General features: G+C 47.5%; 1 protein-coding gene across 2 annotated transcripts in view; it reads right to left on the reverse strand.

Annotated features, from left to right (window-relative positions):
• Nucleotides 1–14,366, reverse strand: part of BRAF (B-Raf proto-oncogene, serine/threonine kinase) — a 33,090-nt gene extending 18,724 nt beyond the window's left edge. For both annotated transcript variants that reach the window (XM_077266711.1, XM_077266710.1), the window contains exons 1-4: nt 14,155–14,366; nt 5,528–5,629; nt 3,849–4,103; nt 2,275–2,378 (exon numbers count right to left, since the gene is read on the reverse strand). In XM_077266711.1, the coding sequence (XP_077122826.1) occupies nt 2,275–2,378; nt 3,849–4,103; nt 5,528–5,629; nt 14,155–14,277 (584 nt within the window). In that variant the 5' untranslated portion in view covers nt 14,278–14,366. The remainder of the gene's footprint in view (nt 1–2,274; nt 2,379–3,848; nt 4,104–5,527; nt 5,630–14,154) is intronic.
• Nucleotides 14,367–20,359: the final 5,993 nt, after the last annotated feature.

Here is a 20,359-nt window from a genome sequence, read left to right on the forward strand (position 1 = left end):
ACTTCAGGCATTTTGGCATTTCCTTCTCCCCAGTCTTCCTCCAGACTCTGGCACCTTGATTTCCGAATGACATGCAAAATTTGCTTTCATCAGAAAAAAGTACTTGGGACCACTTAGCAACAGTCCAGTGCTGCTTCTCTGTAGCCCAGGTCAGGCGCTTCTGCCGCTGTTTACCTGGGGAATGCGGCACCTGTAGCCCATTTCCTGCACACGCCTGTGCACGGTGGCTCTGGATGTTTCCACACCAGACTCAGTCCACTGCTTCCTCAGGTTCCCCAAGGTCTGGAATCGGTCCTTCTCCACAATCTTCCTCAGGGTCCGGTCACCTCTTCTCGTTGTACAGCGTTTTCTGCCACATTGTTTCCTTCCAACAGACTTACCATTGAGGTGCCTTGATACAGCACTCTGGGAACAGCCTATTTGTTGAGAAATTTCTTTCTGGGTCTTACCCTCTTGCTTGAGGGTGTCAATGATGGCCTTCTTGACATCTGTCAGGTCGCTAGTCTTACCCATGATGGGGGTTTTGAGTAATGAACCAGGCAGGGAGTTTTTAAAAGCCTCAGGTATCTTTTGCATGTGTTTAGAGTTAATTAGTTGATTCAGAAGATTAGGGTAATAGGTCGTTTAGAGAACCTTTTCTTGATATGCTAATTTATTGAGACAGGTTTTTTGGGTTATCAGGAGTTGTAGGCCAAAATCATCAGTATTAAAACAATAAAAGACCTGACAAATTTCAGTTGGTGGATAATGAATCTATAATATATGAAAGTTTAATTGTAATCATTACATTATGGTAAATAATGAAATTTAACACTATATGCTAATTTTTTGAGAAGGACCTGTATAACACTGGCCACGCAGTATATAGCACTGGCCACGCAGTATATAACACTGGCCACGCAGTATATAACACTGGCCACGCAGTATATAACACTGGCCACACAGTATATAGCACTGGCCACACAGTATATAGCACTGGCCACGTAATATATAGCAGTGTGGGCACCCTATCCCTGTTAAAAAAATAAAATAAAAATAAAAAATGGTTATATACTGACCATCCGTCGTCCAGCGAAGCTGTCCCGATGCGCGCACTGCTGCCAGCTTCTGTTCCCAGAGATGCATTGCGAAATTACCCAGATGACTTAGTGGTCTCGGGAGACCGCTAAGTCTTCTGGGTAATTTCGCAATGCATCTCTGGGAACGGAAGCTGGCGGCAGCCGGGCGCACATTGGCGGACAACGGAAGGTGAGAATAGCAGTTTTTTTGTTTTTTTTAATTATTTTTAACATTAGATTTTTTTACTATTGATGCTGCATAAGCAGCATCAATAGTAAAAAGTTGGTCACACAGGGTTAATAGCAGCGGTAATGGAGTGCTTTACACCGCGGCATAACGCGGTCCGTTAACGCTGCCATTAACCCTGTGTGAGCGCTGAGTTGAGGGGGGTATGGAGCGGGCGCCGGGCACTGACTGGACGGACTAATTCTCGGCCTGACTGTGCCCGTCGCTGATTGGTTTGGCTTGCTCTCTGTAGTGTATACTCTTTACATTTACAAATATTTTATTTCGTACTTCCTGTGTATATTGTATATAAAAAGTACAATATAAAATATTTCTAAAATAAAGTATTACAAAGTAAGAAAAGTTATATACAGTAACTAAAAAGTACAAAGTAAAAAATAACTTTAGACAGCAAAATAAATATACACGCATTAAATATAAAAAAAAAAAATTCTCACTTTTTTTTTTTTTTATATATCTACTCGTAAAAAGGTGGAGTAAATAGTTACCCTCCCGTTTTACATGAGAAGACAACTTGTGTGTAATATATTATATATTTTGTAAAGATTTGAAAATCCAATTCACAATTTTTATATTAAATATTTTGAGATTTAAAAAGTATATTTAGAAAAAAAAGGATATCAACAATATATAATATATACATGAAAATTTAAGAAAATTATATATACTTTTTTTTTTTATATATTGTCGAATATTGTTCACAAATAAAAAAAATAAATGTATATTTTAAAAATACAATTATGACAATAGACAGATAATAGACAATCAAAATTATATCTTAAACACACAACAGGAAATATATGTTTTTTTGTTTTTTTTTGTAAGTTAAACTAAAAACAACTAAAAAGGGGGAAAAAAAGCAGCCCAGCACTTTACTGTTGATTCACGGAAAAACACGATGTTCACAATCATTAAGGAGAGTCAGTGACATTCGGGTCACTGCAGGGTTATAGGACCGGAGCCGCTCACCCGTCCTGCACCCGGTACACCGCACAGCATTCTGGGATCAGACCTCGCATCATCAGCGCTTTCTTTAGACTGTCCCGTACTGTCACTCCACATCGGGCCGGCACCTGAAACGGTTAAAAAAAAAAAAAAGAGAAAAAATATATATAATTAAATAATAATGATAACATAATAATAAAATAATGATAATTAAATAATAATGATGATATCTAAATAATGATAAATAATAATAATAATAAAGATAAATAATGATAAATGATTAATTAATAATAATGATAAATGATAATAATAATAATGATAATTAAACAATGATAATGCTAAATAATAATGATAATTTAATAATAATACTAATTATAAATAATAATAAAATAATAAATTAAATAATAATGATGATTAAACAATGATATGATGAATAATAATGATAATTAAATAATAATACAAAAGATAATTAAATATTAATAATGATAAATAATAATAATGATAGGGCAATCCCATTGCCCCTACAGTTGACACATGGTTGTTTAAAAACCTCTGACCAACCAAGTGTAGGTTTTTCCCCATGTGGAGGGTGTTTTGGATGTTTATACACCTCTTTTAAAAAAATTTGTCAACTAACAATTTCTGACTCAGACGGAATTAAGGTATTCAGTATTAAAGGTAATATATCCTGCTTCTCTACAGGGGTCATTGATCTAATTCAGCGCCCATGCCAGAAACTATACATAGGCCGCACAAAACGACGTCTTATGGAGCATTTTAAAAATATTCAAAAAGGGTTTGTAGGACCCCCTCTTTCACGACATTTCAAGGACAAACACAACCAGTCCTGGAGGAATGTCTACTTTTGTGGCGTACAGCTCGTTTCCCAAAACCAGAGAGGGGGAGATTTTCCTTAATCTCAGTCCTTCTAAGTCTACACATAATGCCAGCATTTCACTCTGGCTGAGGCTAATGCAGGTGGCCTATGGTGTGATGGCGGTGGACGGCTCATCAGTAGACGAGCAGACATCTTGCAATGTTATCTATTTAAATATGGCCGCAAGTAGTCTTTGTCCGGCACATTAGGTGTTAATAGGGCAGGGACTAGGGTCGGCTAGCTTATATCTAGCAAGCGGCAGTAAGGGGCGGTAGCCCTGACAAAGAGGGACAAAGTCCCTTGAAACGCGTTGGTTGGATTTTGCCCCAGCAAGGCTCCATAAGCCTCGAGACGTCACACGCTGCCGAGCACGGTCGGCCATTTTTTTCTGCCGCACATCGAGGGACGCCACCGGCCGGGGCGCTTCTGGCTCTGCGCGATTGTCTGATCCCGCCGCCGAGATACTGGAGTATCCTGCACCGCAGCACCCACGGTCTACAGTATATATCCTGACTACAAGATGTTGGAGGGGTAGTCCAGGACTTAGGTCCTGGCAGCCCCAACTCATCAGATGATTACTTCCAGCTGCTGCGGGGCTTTATGACCACATCAAAGTTCAGTTCAACTCTGATGTGGACTGTCATAATAAAAAGTTACAGACTCCCCAATGTCTATGGGCAGATGAGGGCGAGCACGAGCGCCCGCTCTGGAGGACACTCACCACCGTGCGTTGCTTGTTGGGTAGGAAGACTCGGACGATAGGCTTCTGAGGAGACTTGGGGTTTATCCGGGAGAGGTCGGAGGGGTTCTGTAGGACGGAGAGAGATGAGGGCGCTAGAGACAGGGTGGAGGGGACGGATGACAGAGCCATTTCTGACGACAGGGAAGAGGAGTCCGCGCCGTTCCCCATCGACTCCAGTAACTGCTGCTCCCTCTGCTGGAGGGCATCCAGTTTGCTCGTGTACTCCTCATAAGCCTGCGAGGGGGAGAAAAAAAAAATCAATATCTAGTCTGACGTTCTGTGACCACAAAAAGAAAAAAAACATGGCTGCTTTTGTGTAGAAACGGCGCCCCACCTGTCTACAGGTTGTGTCTGGTAAAGCAGCTCATTAGCGGTCAGAGTGGAGACAGTAACAAGAGGCAGCGCTCTCCCTGGAGGACCCGAGAATGAGCGCCGTGTAATACTTCCTTTGCCCTGTGGTGGTGCTGCAGGGAAACTGAACACTTACGGCCAGGCAATCCCTCAGATCACAGCTGATCGCCATCTGACCCTTTAACAATAAAGCCACATTGGCAGCTGTTGTTCTCTGTTATCAGACATGTAGATCACGTCTCCCCAGTGCCGAGGACCTTCACGTACACACGGGTGATGGTTCTCAGCAGCTTCCCTTAACCCGCAGTGACGCAGCGGACTAGGCGGGAGGTGAGCGGAGGATGGCGGTAAACAAGGGACATCGCAGAGTTGAAGGATGAGACAAATGTTTGGGAAACTCCGAACAGAGTTCATAACAAATTTCAACCTCTGTTTACACAATGCAGGAGATAAATCCTGGATCTGACAGCAAGGATCAGCGGTGGGGGAGGAGGACATGTTCTGTAGGAATTCACTTAACCCCTCAGTGTCCCACTAATGTGTGTGGAAAATGTGTATATACATAGAGAATTTATTTATTTATTTTTTATATACAGACTCCTTTAAAGTAATTTCATTTTTTTTATCATTCATTTTATGTCTCTTATCGGTTCAGGGAAGCCGACAGGAGCTAGGAGTCTTATAAGCGATGCGATTAAAATAGGTTTAATGGCCGGGATCCGGTCCGATTTAATGACGGAGCTCCTGCCGTTGAGCGCGCGCCGGGGCTTGTGGTTCTGCTTTTGCAGTCTGTGTGTTCCATGCAGATAAATGCAATCTATTGCTCCCTGTTATCGGTTAATGTTAGACTAGTGAAGAAGGATACTTAAGTGTTATACAATGAAATGATAGCTCCTTAAACTGTGGCAGCGGGAGAACCTTTCTTATATCCTAGTCTGTAGCACTACAACTCCCAGAATCCTCCTGTAGTTTTGCTAATGCTGCAGACTATTGCTCTCGAGTTCAGCATTGAGATTTAATAGGTGTGGACTCATTGCTGGCACTCCCTTTAATAAGCCATCAGCTGCGCCGATCATCATAGGTCCTGGAGGGAAGATGGCGCTGGCTGCTCGTTTCTCCTGCAGCGGCCACTACAGGGAACTTTCAGTATTACACGGTGATCACTCAGAATAAGTCACTGCTCCTTAGTGGTCACTTGCTCTGGCTCATAGCGGGGGTCCATCTATAGGACAAGCCCCACTGACAAGACCCCCACACAGAACATTAAAAAATACAGTAACCCAAAAAGTCGATGCTGCTGAACTTACTTCCACGTATATTGAGGGGGGGTTGTGCTCGCCTCCAAACTTGTCCAGGAGGGCTTCGATGTGCTCTTGTGTTAACTTAATCATCTGCTTAATATTCCAGATCTGAAAGATAAAAATTAAATGGAAATTAAAAAAAATTGAAGCCTGGCGGCAAGGCTTAAGCTCCCCTGCAGCTCCCCCGCAGGATGAAAGAAGCATTACATAGTCAGGTCTTCCAGAGTAAGAGACACTTGGTGTCAGTTTTGATTAAAAGGGCTATTCCCATTTAGCCTGATGGTGCAAAACTGCAGTTCCCTGCCCAAAACGGTGGCCAGGATGTAGGGACGCAGCACCACAATCTCAACATTATTAGGATCAATGGGGTCCCAGAGGTTTTACCCCACGATCATTACATTGATGGCACACAGTATAGTTAAGCAGCTTTAGGAAAAGAATTTCTACTTCGGACATTATGATCAGGCACCTCCCTCCCTCCAAGCTTTTTTTATGTAACTGGAGGATCCTTGATCTTCGTTTTCCATGAGGGATTAAAAGTAGGGATAAATAAACCCAAAGCCCCCCCCCCCCCACCCCCCCAAAAAAAAGAAAGGTCTCATGGTGTTTAGATCCGCAGGAGAAAGAGGACAGAGGGGGATAAACATTTGTCAAGGAGCCGTCCCACCTGGAGGGAAAACACGCAGCCAACACCAAAAGAAAAGCAGCATTTGTATTGGAGCCGAGGGCAAATATTGGTAAATCAGGCAAAAAAAATTACAAAACAACTTAAAAAAAATAAATAAATAAAAAATTGCACAGCCGCCAACCCTCCTCCTTGAGCCGCCCGTGCAGAGCCGCCGCCGTCCCTCCTCCTTGAGCCGCCCGTGCACAGCTGCCGTCCCTCCTCCTTGAGCCGCCCGTGCACAGCTGCCGTCCCTCCTCCTTGAGCCGCCCGTGCACAGCTGCCGTCCCTCCTCCTTGAGCCGCCCGTGCACAGCTGCCGTCCCTCCTCCTTGAGCCGCCCGTGCACAGCTGCCGTCCCTCCTCCTTGAGCCGCCCGTGCACAGCTGCCGTCCCTCCTCCTTGAGCCGCCCGTGCACAGCTGCCGTCCCTCCTCCTTGAGCCGCCCGTGCACAGCTGCCGTCCCTCCTCCTTGAGCCGCCCGTGCGCAGCTGCCGTCCCTCCTCCTTGAGCCGCCCGTGCACAGCTGCCGCCCCTCCTCCTTGAGCCGCCTGTGCACAGCTGCCGTCCCTCCTCCTTGAGCCGCCTGTGCACAGCTGCCGTCACTCCTCCTTGAACCGCCTGTGCAGAGCCGCCGTCCCTCCTCCTTGAGCCGCCCGTGCACAGCTGCTGCCGTCCCTCCTCCTTGAGCCGCCCGTGCACAGCTGCTGCCGTCCCTCTTCCTTGAGCCGCCCGTGCACAGGTGCCATCCCGCTTCCTCGAGCCGCCCGTGCACAGCTGCCGTCCCTCCTCCTTGAGCCGCTCATGCACAGCTGCCGACCCTCCTCCTCGAGCCGCCCGTGCACAGCCGCCGTCCCTCCTCCTCCGCAGAGACGCCCTTGCACAGACGCAGCCCCTACTCCTCGAGCCGCCCGTGCAAAGCCACTGTCCATCCTCCAGAGCAGAGCCACCTATGCACAGCTACTGTCCCTCCTCCTCCGCAGAGCCGCCATCCCTCCTCCTCCGCAGAGCTGCCCGTGCACAGCTGCCGTCCCGCCTCCTTGAGCCGCCAGTGCACAGCCGCCATCCCTCCTCCTCCGCAGTGCCGCCCATGCAGAGCCACGGTCCATCCTCATGCGCTGAGCCACCTGTGCACAGCTGCTGTCCCTCCTCCGCAGAGCAACCTGTGCAGAGCCGCCGCCCCTCCCCCTCCTTCTCAGGGTCGCCCCTGTGCACAGCTTCCACCTCTCTTCCTCCTTCGCAGAGCCACCCATGCAGAGCTGTTGCCCGGCCAACCTCCTCCTATTTGGGACCGCCTGTGCACAGCCGCCACTCCTCAGGGCCTCCCGTGCAGAGCAGCCCCCCACCTCTCCTTGTAGGGCAGCTCATGTACAGCCACAGCCCTCCTTGTGGGGCCGCCCATGCAGAGCTGCCACCACCCCTCCTCCTCGTGGGGCTGCCCATGTACAGCTACCACTCCTCTTTGGGTCATCCATACAGAGCCACCACTCCTTGTGGGGCCCGACGAGCAGACCTTTATTAGCTACCCAATATTTTCTTCTTATTACAGTCTTCATTAAAAATAGGCAGTGTCTACAGCTCCTGTGCAGAGCAAAGAGTATCCATAGCGACAGACTACAAAACAAACCCTTTTATGAAGTCTGATCCTCATCCTAGAAATAAAAAAAATTGTTCCGAGTGTAGAATCGTACTAGAATCAAAATTTTTTGTTTTTTTTACTCGTGATCTGAACGACTTGCAAAATTGCTTCATTTTCCAATTTTCCGATTGAAAAAAAAAATATATATATATATTTTCGAAGTTTGCCAGCCATGGATACATAGGGCTGATCGGTCTTATTGCTGCGATCCATCCCGATGCTTAGGATAAACAGGGATGTGGACAGAATTCACCGCCGGAGCCGGGCTGGAGCTCTTCATATTCCTGGGGCCGTCCTCACCCTCCGGTCTGGGGAGAGGAACCAGCTAGACGAGTTCCATGTTTCAGGCCCCGCAGACTTGAGGGCGTCACTGGGATTAATAGTTTCTACATGACACCTGCCAAGTCCTAGGAGAAGGCGAGAAGTGGCCTCCACACTTGGGGCGGACGGGGGAGCTGGTTTACCATCCACATCTTATAAAAACGGGCAAGGCCTCAATCACTTCACCATATTGCTAACTGTATAATGGGACCCCCCTTTCCCCACCAGAACAGTGGTCTCCACTTGCCTCCTTACTGCACAACCGCCAAGAGGAGTTTGTCGGGTTTCCTCCACCTCGAATTTCCCCAACTTTCCCTTGACAATACATTCAGCGCATAGTATCCCGCAGCAATCAAGTGTGATCGGTGGGATCAACATGAAGTGGTCAAATTCCCTGCAGTGACGCCACAGGAGGAGCGAAGTATTACACCGTGCCTAGTCAAATCTACACGCTGCCTGTTCAACGCAGGACGAGACGGGGCCACCAGAGAAAGACCTCCTTTATATCCACTTTCCTCTCTGGTCTACTAACTCATGACTCCCTGATGACCAGCCTAGGGGAGGACTAACATATCGATTCGAAGACCCCTAGTCCACTGGCCGCCGGCGGGGAGCCTCCTAAGTAGAAGCACCGGAGAAGCTGACAGGTAGGAGTAGGTTCTCAACGCTCCTGTCCGGCAGCCACAGATCATGGATGTGGCCTCTGGACCAGGGTCCTGTGAATTTATTTGCTCACCTTTATTTAGAAACATCAACAGTTATGAGATCTGTAACCAGATGTGAAGCCTGACATCTTTTTGTGCATGGCTGATTGTGTCCGCACTTACAGTTGTCATTAAATGGTCATCTGAGGAAGGTTCTGCTGGTAAATGTACTTGGGGAAATCATCAAGATCCGCTGCTGGCAGCTACCTAGATAATTATCAACCAATGACATCTGAGATGTGCTTGATGGGGGACAAGTCTGGAGACGTTGTAGGCCTGGGTAGCAGGTCATACTAGTACGAGCAAGAAGGGGCTTTGTGTTGACATGTTGGAAAACAGATCATGGGATGCTTTTACATTCACTTGTGAAGGCCTCTTCGTGGTATCACCCATGCTGTCTCCAGACTAATCCTTGGCTTTCATTGCGTCCAAGACTCGTCTCTGAACAGGACAGATCTCCATGTCAACCTCCAGTCTTCATCTGGAGACCATGAAGAGGCCTTCATGAGGGAACGTCCCACCAGTCCTTCTCCCGTAATTATGGTGGGAGGTGGAATAATGTTCAGTAACTGGGACCCAGTTACTTTAGTCTTCATTACAGGTAAAATAACTCGGCCTTACATTGATGTGGTAGAACCAGTGGTGCGGCCATTTGTCCAAAATTGTCCCATTAGCTGCTTTTCAACAAAACAATGCCTATGCCTGGCCACACATTGCTCGTGCTACTTTGAGTAGCCTGTGGGGCCTAAAAGTGCTACCATGGCCTGCAGCTTCTCCAGACTTGTCTCCCATTGCTCACAACTAGGAGAACATTGGTTGGCAACTGGTAAAGGAGCTGCCAGCAGTGGATTTTGATGATTTGCCCAAGTGCACTCAGTACGACAGAACCTCCCTCAGATGACCATTAATAACTGATAGCAGCTGAGTGCAAGTGCGGGCAATGAACAAACTGCCTTGTGTGTACATGATATATCTGGCCATTATAGGTCTTGTACCTAATATTTTTTCACCGGTTTTCCCTTCGGCAGTCTTTTAAATTATCATCTGTCTCTGAGCCTGTGGGTGTACACTAGTTGTCATGTCGTTTCCTATACACAGATGATCGCTATTCCTGCTCTCCCGTCTATTTAGCACATGTTCAGCAACATGGAGAACATAATACAGCAGTACCGACAAGTGTAGCTGTGAATACAGCTCTGGAGGACATTAAACAGAAGTACTGAGCAGTGCAACTGTGAATCCAGTGCTGGGGAGAGAAAATTTACTACAGAGCTGCACCTTCAGTATGCGTCTCTCACTGTGATCCTCTCTCCATAGACCTCAGTAGGCGGCTGTAATCTGTACTCTCAGTGTAGCAGTCTTGTCTTCTGACGGACAGATTTTAGTCTCTTTTCATAGTCTATGATGAGATCCGGAGGAGAAAAAGTGGCTGAATATTTTCTCTGATAAGATATATTACAAGGTTTCTCATATTTGCTTGCACCATTGACTATGTAAAGTTTGTCGTAACCAACATTGACCTTTACCCTTAACATTTTACTCTGTTTTAGAAAAAACGCAATCTGGAAACCATCATCAAGCAGGTTAGCGATGTGAACACCAGGGTCAGAGACGCTCCCGATCTACCGAAGGTGTCTGAACAACATTGGGAAACCTGATATTTGCTCTAGGATTTCACGGGTACTGGGATGTCAGTGAGCTGTAGACAATTCACAAGCAGATCAGTCAACAGAAGCAGATGACGGCCTCCAGGTAACGAGCGGAGACTTAATGGTTCACCGGATCTGGAGGAGAGGAGGATTTGTCCTTGTAAACCTCAACCACTTGCTGGATGACAGACTCGGGTTAGGAGGTTCAATCCCAGATCCTCAATAATAAAATCGTGCTCAGAGAGCCGGACAAGACACCAAGAACTGGTGGCTCCATAGGTCAAGACGACTCAAGACACTGAGAGAACCCACCGTTATCCAGGTACAAGCTTTACTGCTGATCGACCAGTAACCTCGAATCATCTGGAAATAAGGGGTTCTCCTTATATAAGCAATGGTCGTATAACGAGCCACATCCACCGGCTTACGCTCCACATCAGAAGGTGAGAGGGGCTGCCTACAGAGCGACACCGGTGTCATGTGCGGACCCCCATTCTAATAGGAACCATGCACAACACCAGCTGCATGGACACCTGGTACCACCCCCCCCTTCCACAGGTGTCGCTGGTCACCTGGTACCCCACCTCCCCCAAGGAGCCACCAGACACCCTCCTATCTTCCGCAGGAGCCACCAGACACCTGGTTGCCCCTCCCTCATTCCACAGGAGCAGCCAGACAACTGGTACCCCCCTCACCATCTTGCACAGCAGCTACCTGCACCCGGTACCCCTCCATATCTTCCACAGGAGAGGTCAAACACCTGCCCCCCCCCCCAGGAGTCACCTGCACCCAGTACCCCCATATCTCCCACAGGAGCAGACAAACCTTGTACCCTCCTGATCTTTCACGAGACCTGCCAGACACCTGGTACCCCCACATCCCTCCTCCACAAGAGCCACCAGACACGCTCTTTCCACAAAAGTCAAACACTGGGCATCCCCTACCCTTACACAAGAGCCGCCAGAAATCCAGGGACCCCCTGACAAGACCTTCTGTTTTGGAGATGCCTCTGACACATCTGTCCAGCCCTCACGGTTCGGGTTTTGTCAGTCTCTCGGCCTTTACAACTGGCTTATTTTACCTTCTTCCAACAAAGAAACTTGAAGAACTGACCATTCACTTCCTCCCCTTATTGCACCGACCATCAAGGACACGGACTCCAATCATCAGAGCTTTATACACTGATGTCAACCACGAACGTTGCCCATATGGGTGGTCTCCCTCAGGTCGAAGAAGTTCTCATGATGACCAGGTCTTACACATTTTTTCTTCTTGAGCTGCAGGACCCTTACATCTCCAGAAACAAACGAGTGGTGGACCCTTCGGTGGAGTTCGTGAGCGTCGGAACCTTGATGGACTGAGATCGATAACCTACCCCAACAAGAGAATCAAGACCCGTGAACAGAATGCAACAGGCGCCCCCTAGTGGTGGCCTCAGACAGAACGTTATCTCTGTGTCTATGCAGGGGATGTGGTGCTCAGTATCCTATAGATGGAGGGTGCTCCAGGTCCAGCCACCAGCTTTCGTGAGGAGCAACTCCTTCCTTCTGCTGATTGGGGAGTCAGAAAACCTCTTCACTGGCAGAACATGGTGGAAATTAACAAGAAGACAACGCTGAAGGTGAACCGGTTTTTCCTATGGCTCGGGGATCAAAAGCCTCAAAGCCGACAAAAGGTGAAGTGTCCTCGGCTCACTTGACTCTTAAGGTTGGATTGTAGGATCTGGGTGTGAGAACGAGCGGGAGGAGAACCGAGAAACACCAGAGTAACAGCTGAAGGCTCGGACATGCATCGCCAGCAAGAGGCGCAACAGCGAGGGGGAGGGGGCCCAAGAGGCCGCAACAGCGAAGTGGGGGCCCAAGAGGCCGCAACAGAGAAAAGGGGGGTCAAGGGGCCGCAACAGCAAAAGTGAGCTTGTAACCAGGTTTGCCAAGGACAGCAATAGTGGAGCAAAGACCTGGCTCATAGCACACAAAACACTGCCACCATCATGAGTTAGGGGGCGCTTTAAGCCACTTTTTCGGAGGCAGAGTTTCTCCATCAACCACAGCTGTGGCATCAACGACTGGAAAGGAAATCGCAGGGGGACAGAGATACTTCTTACAGAACTACTGAGTGGGCAGATTACAGCTCCCCAACTACAGTTTTGGGTTTAGGTGGTCCTACCAGTGATTGACAGCCCTTCGAAAAGGACACTGTATGCAAATAGCTGTCAATCACCGAGTAGGACCGCCTACTGGACTCATAAAAAACACCAGGGATTTCAATGAATAAGTCCACTGGGCGGTCCTACTTGACAGCTCTCCGCATGCAGCATCCTACCAGAAGGCCTGTCAATCACTGGTAGGACCGCCCACTGGACTTCTCAAACACAAAACAGGGATTTCAATGAATAAAAACGCAAGTTCCACTGAACCTTTTCCCACAATCCCTACATCACTCTGCTCCTCCTGCTCCATCCCGCGCCATCCACAAATCAGATGTCACAGGTTCCCTTTAAAAAGGAGTTTTCTACATTATATCATCCCTTTACTCGGGGACCCCACATGTGAGAACAAAGGGGCCGGAGCGGAGTTGCCCACTTAAGGGAATTTAACACCGTCCCAGGTTGCATTTCCCGCCACGGCCGGGCAGTCGGAGATCCTCTGTGCGGGAAAAACCCGTAATAAAGGAGGCAGTGCCTCTTAGTCCTGCACGGGGAGGTGAAGAAGAATCCTAACTGCTAACCGATCTGCCCCCCAGGAGAAAACCCGACACCTGGAGAGTCTCTCAGACATCTCACCTTAAAAGGAGATGAAAACCCCTTTAAAATTATTTTATACTCCAGAATCACTGGCGCAGACATTTGGGAATTATAGGTGGAGAATCAGAGTCTGGTGCGGCCTCCCTGCACACTGGCCTCCCTGCACACTGGCCTCCCCGCACACTGGCCTCCCCGCACACTGGCCTCCCCGCACACTGGCCTCCCCGCACACTGGCCTCCCCGCACACTGGCCTCCCCGCACACTGGCCTCCCCGCACACTGGCCTCCCCGCACACTGGCCTCCCTGCACACTGGCCTCCCTGCTTTACAGTGCAGCAGGTTTCAGCACAATCTTTCTACATTTGATCCAGGAGGAGCGAGAACACAAGAGCTGTCACGATGGCGGAATCTCCAGTCACGATACTGGCGGCCTCAGCTGCTGACTCCATGTCCTCATGACACATCCATATCCCAACACCACCTTGTCACAACATAGGAGGCGGCCGGACGGTGTCACGACGTATCCCAGGCGCGTAGTGACCTCCGTCGCAATAGGTTATACCCGTCCCGTCATGACATGAATGACACTCTCTCCCCAGCACCATTGTGACCGACCCCTATGGTGCGAGGACACATCTGATAGAACAATACCATTATGTCATGACAGAGATCATCGAGACCAAACTACAAAGAAAAGATACAGGCACATCACGAGATACACATAATAGAGGGACACAGACTGCTCTATCGTGACATATCGCCATGAAGGCGCCACTCACATCCCGATCCTGTCATGGGATGAATGAAAACCGAGCAGCATTGTCACGACAGCAGGTGACAGGCACAACACGACATGACGACAGACACAATGACCGGCCAGATGACAGCTCCTCGCCGGTAGCGGCCCCGCTCACCTCCTCCGGGTATCCCCCGGCCGCCGCCATCTCCCCGGCTCCGCTCAGGCTCCCGGTCTCGGACTCCAGGTCCCCGTTGAGCAGTGAGGGCCCCTCGGCCGAACCCCCGCTTAGCGCCGCCATCTTGAAGTAATCGGGAGCCGCGGGAGCGAGCACGAAAGGCAGCAGAGGCCCAGCTGTCCAGTGCGTCACCTGAAGGGGCGGGGCGAGCGGCCGGCGTACGCGCACACGTCAGCTTTACACCAATCACAGACGAGAGGGGCCTGAACAAAGCTCTGCTGGTGACGTCACGCTGGGGGAACCCTCGCATCTTAGCCCCGCCTCCCCCCCGCTCAGGTGCAGAGAGCGCGTTCCCGCCGCGGCTCTGACGTCATTGTACCCTGCGGCCGTGACGTCACAGGTCTCTACTTCAATCTTTAAAACGGGATGAGATGGGAGACAGAATATTCCAAAGAGAAGGACCCAGAGCAGAAATAGGCATAGAGAGAGAGAGAGAAGGGAATGGGCAGCATTATAGTCTCTAGTACTTCATTATGGAGAAGAGCAGGGGGTGAACACTTTTTTTGGGCCATGGGCTACACTTTTTTTTAAAGGGGTAGTTACATAACTATATCACCAGAATCACCATCAGTACATGACTACGTCACAGGAACCACCATCAGTACATGACTACGTCACAGGAACCACCATCAGTGCATGACTACGTCACAGGAACCACCATCAGTACATGACTACGTCACAGGAACCACCATCAGTACATGACTACGTCACAGGAACCACCATCAGTACATGACTACGTCACAGAAACTACCATCAGTACATGACTACGTCACAGGAACCACCATCAGTACATGACTACGTCACAGAAACCACCATCAGTACATGACTATATAACCAAACCCACCATCAGTACATGAATACATCACTGAAACCACCATCAGTACATGAATGTCACAGGTACCACCATCAGTACATGAATATGTCACAGGAACCACCATCAGTACATGACTACGTCACAGAAACTACCATCAGCAAAAACCAGAAAAGATAGACTCATATAGTATGCACAACCACAAAAATGAAAAGCATGTATATATGGATATATCAAAAACACACCTTTATTGCAACTCAGAAAAACACTTTAAAAACATCTAAAACATGAGAAACGTATCAAAACACCATACCCCAAAAATACAGATGAAAAGCCCCCATAAATGTGCAGGTGATCTCATATAAATGCATACAAATATATCAGATATATGCTCAAATGAGTTCCTCCTAATTTAAATGGCCCATAAGTAATAATTGTCCTGACCTAGTACCTAGAAATTCCGCCAATGGAAGAAGTGTGTATGCTACCAGTATATACCCATGCACCATAGGCAGGTTAGAAACATGATATTCAGGGTATTCCAAATAAATACCACCTGTTGGTAGTCAGATAGCAGCAAAACAAAGCTGTCAAGGATACAGCAAGCGTGGGAGGACAGGAACCTAGAGCCAGGATTCAATCCCCATACAGCAGACTGGGGGGAGGGGGAAGAATAGGAGAGAAGGGGGGGGGGGGGGCAGGGGCACAATAGCCCAAGATAATACAGGGGGTCCTGCTCCATACCCCCGTATTATCTTGTGCTATTGTGCCCCTGCCCCCCCCCTTCTCTCCTATTCTTCCCCCTCCCCCCAGTCTGCTGTATGGGGATTGAATCCTGGCTCTAGGTTCCTGTCCTCCCACGCTTGCTGTATCCGTGACAGCTTTGTTTTGCTGCTATCTGACTACCAACAGGTGGTATTTATTTGGAATACCCTGAATATCATGTTTCTCACCTGCCTATGGTGCATGGGTATATACTGGTAGCATACACACTTCTTCCATTGGCGGAATTTCTAGGTACTAGGTCCGGACAATTATTACTTATGGGCCATTTAAATTAGGAGGAACTCATTTGAGCATATATCTGATATATTTGTATGCATTTATATGAGATCACCTGCATATTTATGGGGGCTTTTCATCTGTATTTTTGGGGTATGGTGTTTTGATACATGTTTCTCATGTTTTAAAAGTGTTTTTCTGAGTTGCAATAAAGGTGTGTTTTGATATATTCATATATACATGCTTTTCATTTTTGTGGTTGTGCATACTATATGAGTCTATCTTTTCTGGTTTTTGCATATTGCTATTTATAGACTCAGTATTGCACCCCATTACGACTAATTATATATGATTTTGGTGCGCCCCTGTTTCTTTTCCTCTGCTAGAAACTACCATCAGTACATGACTACGTCACAGGAACCACCATCAGTACATGACTACGTCACAGAAACCACCATCAGTACATGACTACGTCACAGAAACCACCATCAGTACATGACTACGTCACAGGAACCACCATCAGTACATGACTACGTCACAGGAACCACCATCAGTACATGACTATATAACCAAACCCACCATCAGTACATGAATACATCACTGAAACCACCATCAGTACATAAATGTCACAGGTACCACCATCAGTACATGAATGTCACAGGAACCACCATCAGTACATGAATACGTCACAGGAACCACCATCAGTACATGAATACATCACAGGAACCACCATCAGTACATGAATGTCACAGGTACCACCATCAGTACATGAATGTCACAGGTACCACCATCAGTACATGAATACGTCACAGGAACCACCATCAGTACATGACTATATAACCAAACCCACCATCAGTACATGAATACATCACTGAAACCACCATCAGTACATGAATGTCACAGGTACCACCATCAGTACATGAATGTCACAGGAACCACCATCAGTACATGAATACGTCACAGGAACCACCATCAGTACATGAATACATCACAGGAACCACCATCAGTACATGAATGTCACAGGAACCACCATCAGTACATGAATGTCACAGGTACCACCATCAGTACATGAATGTCACAGGTACCACCATCAGTACATGAATGTCACAGGTACCACCATCAGTACATGAATACATCACAGGAACCACCATCAGTACATGAATACGTCGACGGAACCGCCATCAGTAAATGACTACATCTCCACAACCACCATCAGAACATGAATACATCACCAAAACCACCATCAGAATATGAATACATCACGGGAATCACCATCAGTACAGGAATATATCACCAAAACCCCATCAGCACCTCAATATGTCACCAGAACTACTATCAGTACACAAGTATTTGAGAAGGGTTTTGAGAGTTTCTGCTAAAAAAAGTGTTAAAACATGCTAACTTAAACTGAGTTTTTTAGAGCAGAAACTCGCCAAATCCTCCTCATAATCTCAATGACACTTTTCATGGATTGCTACATATGTACAAGATCAGAACCACTGTTAGCACATGAATGCAGAACCAGAATCACTGTCAGTATAGGAATGTAGCACCAGAAACACCGTCAGTACACGAATGCCACATCAGAATGTTTTTATTATACATTTTTATAGCTCCATTTATTCCATGGCGCTTTACATGCGAAAGGGGCAAATATAGACAAGTACAATAAACATGAGCAATACAAGGCACTAATAGGTACAGAAGGAGGGAGGACCCTGCCCGCGAGGGCTCACAGTCTACAGGGGATGGGTGAGGATACACTAGGAGAGGGTAGAGCTGGTTGTGGTGTGGTTCAGTAGGTTGAGGATCACTGCAGGCTGTAAGCTTGTCAGAAGAGGTGAGTCTTCAGGTTCTTTGTGAAGGTTTCTATGGTAGGCGAGAGTCTGATGTGTTGGGGTAGAGAGTTCCAGAGTATGGGGGAAGCACAGGAGAAGTCTTGGATGCTGTTGTGAGAAGAAGAGATAAGAGGGGAGTAGAGAAGGAGATCATGAGACGATCGGAGGTTGTGTGTAGGTAAGTACCGGGAGACCATGTCACAGATGTATGGAAGAGACAGGATGTGGACGGCTTTGTATGTCATAGGGTTTTGAACTGGAGCCTCTGGACAATAGGAAGCCAGTGAAGGGCTAGTGAGCCAGTGAATAACCGTTACATGAATGCAATGTCAGAAACACCTTCAGTACATGAATGCAGTGCCAAAACACCGTCAGTACATAAATGTAGTGCCAAAACACCGTCAGTACATAAATGTAGCACCAGAACCACCGTCAGTACATTACTGTAACATCAGAACCACTATCAGTACATCAATGCAACATTAGAAATACCGTCAATACATGAATATAGCACCCAAAACACAGCCAGCACATAAATGCAACGCTAAGGAACACAAACACTACTTGAATGCAGCGACAGAAACACAGTCAATACATGAAAGCAACGCTGTAACAATCAGTACATGCATGCAATGTCAAAAACAGTCAGTACATAAAAGTAGCACCAGAATCTCCTCAGTACATTAATGCAACATAAGAACCACAATCAGTACATGAATGTACCACCAAAAACAGGCAGTACATAAATGCAATGCAGGGAAACACCGACACTACATAAATGCAACGCCAGAACCACCATCAGTACATGAATGCAACGTCAGAACCACTATCAGTACATGAATACAACGTCAGAAACAACGTCAGAACCACCATCAGTACATGAATACGCCAGAACCACCATCAGTACATAAATACGTCAGAACCACCATCAGTACATAAATGCAGAGCCAAGCTTAGTAAAGTGACCAATTGTAATGTCAGGTCAGACTCATTTACATTTGTATTAGCAGAACCTACAATTCCCATGGTAAGGCGAACCTGGGAGTCGTTATCAGACTGTGGATCATACAGGAACCACAGCACTGATGGGATGTAGTCAGTATCACAAATAAGCATCTGCATACTGATAACTTACAGGTGACAACTTCTCTCATTGGAGTTATTCCAACCGTTTTGCCTCCATGTAGCACAGTCGCCGTGATGAGATTTCATGCTGAGCTCTCTCCAGACTCACCTATTCTTCATCTTCAGCAGCACATCCCGACATGGAGCCCTTATAAAAAAAAGGCATCAATATACTGCTCTATAACTTTAAAAAAATTCCCATGGTGCCCCCTCCGTGAATAATTTCCCCCCCCACAGTGCTTCTTAAACAAAATACACCCCCACACACTGCCCTTCTCTTAAATACCACCCACCACACTGCCCCTTCTTCAAAATACTCCACCACACTGCCTTCTTCAAAATACACCCCCACACTACCCTTCTCTGAAATATCACCCACTACACTGCCTTCTTCAAAATACACCCCCACACACTGCCTTTCTCTGAAATATCCCCCATCACACTGCCCCTTCTTCAAGATACACCCCCACACTGCCATTCTCTGAAATATCACCCACCACACTGCCTTTCTCTGAAATATCACCCACCACACTGCCCCTTCTTCAAAATACTCCACCACACTGCCCCTTCTTCAAAATACTCCCACACTGCCCCTTCTTCAAAATACTCCACCACACTGCCTTCTTCAAAATACTCCACCACACACTGCCCTTCTCTGAAATACCACCGACTACACTCTGCCCCTTCTTCAAAATACTCCACCACTGCTCCTTCATCAAAATACACCCACACTGCCCCTTCTTCAAAATACTCTACCACACTGCCTTCTTTAAAATACACCCCAACACTGCCACTTCTTCAAAACACCCCTCCACTCACACACCGAACCTCTCCAAATTATCCCCCATAATGCCCCTCTATATTTCCCCCATATAACACCCACAACCCATATGCATAATGTCCCCCCATATATAGCCACTGTACAGGTCACCAAAATTGACCCTTTCCAAGTCCCCCCACCCCACTATCCCTCACTTTACTATGCCCCCCTTCCCAATCCTCCCTTATTGCCCCACAATGTAGCCTTCAATGTTCCACAATGTTCCCAATTGCCACATTATGAGCCCTCGTAGTAACACTACCCTTCATCTAAAATAACATGACATTTAATCTTCAGCTCCTTCATGGAGAACGTACCACTCTCCAACGTCTCCTCCGCTTGAGCGGCCCCGGCGTCGACAGCAGTGTGATGACGACAACAGCATGCTAGCCTCATCAGGCTGCTGCACGTCGAGGAGAGGGCTGACGAGTGCTTTCTCTGCCCCTGTCCCAGCGCCAGTGTTCAAATGTATTTGCATATTTCAGAATATTTAAAACGGGAAGAAGGAGCAACTACCGGACAACTCAGCGGACTGCACAACATAGTTGG

Source organism: Ranitomeya variabilis, chromosome 5 (assembly GCF_051348905.1).
Source record: "Ranitomeya variabilis isolate aRanVar5 chromosome 5, aRanVar5.hap1, whole genome shotgun sequence".
NCBI classification, from domain to species: domain Eukaryota; kingdom Metazoa; phylum Chordata; class Amphibia; order Anura; family Dendrobatidae; genus Ranitomeya; species Ranitomeya variabilis.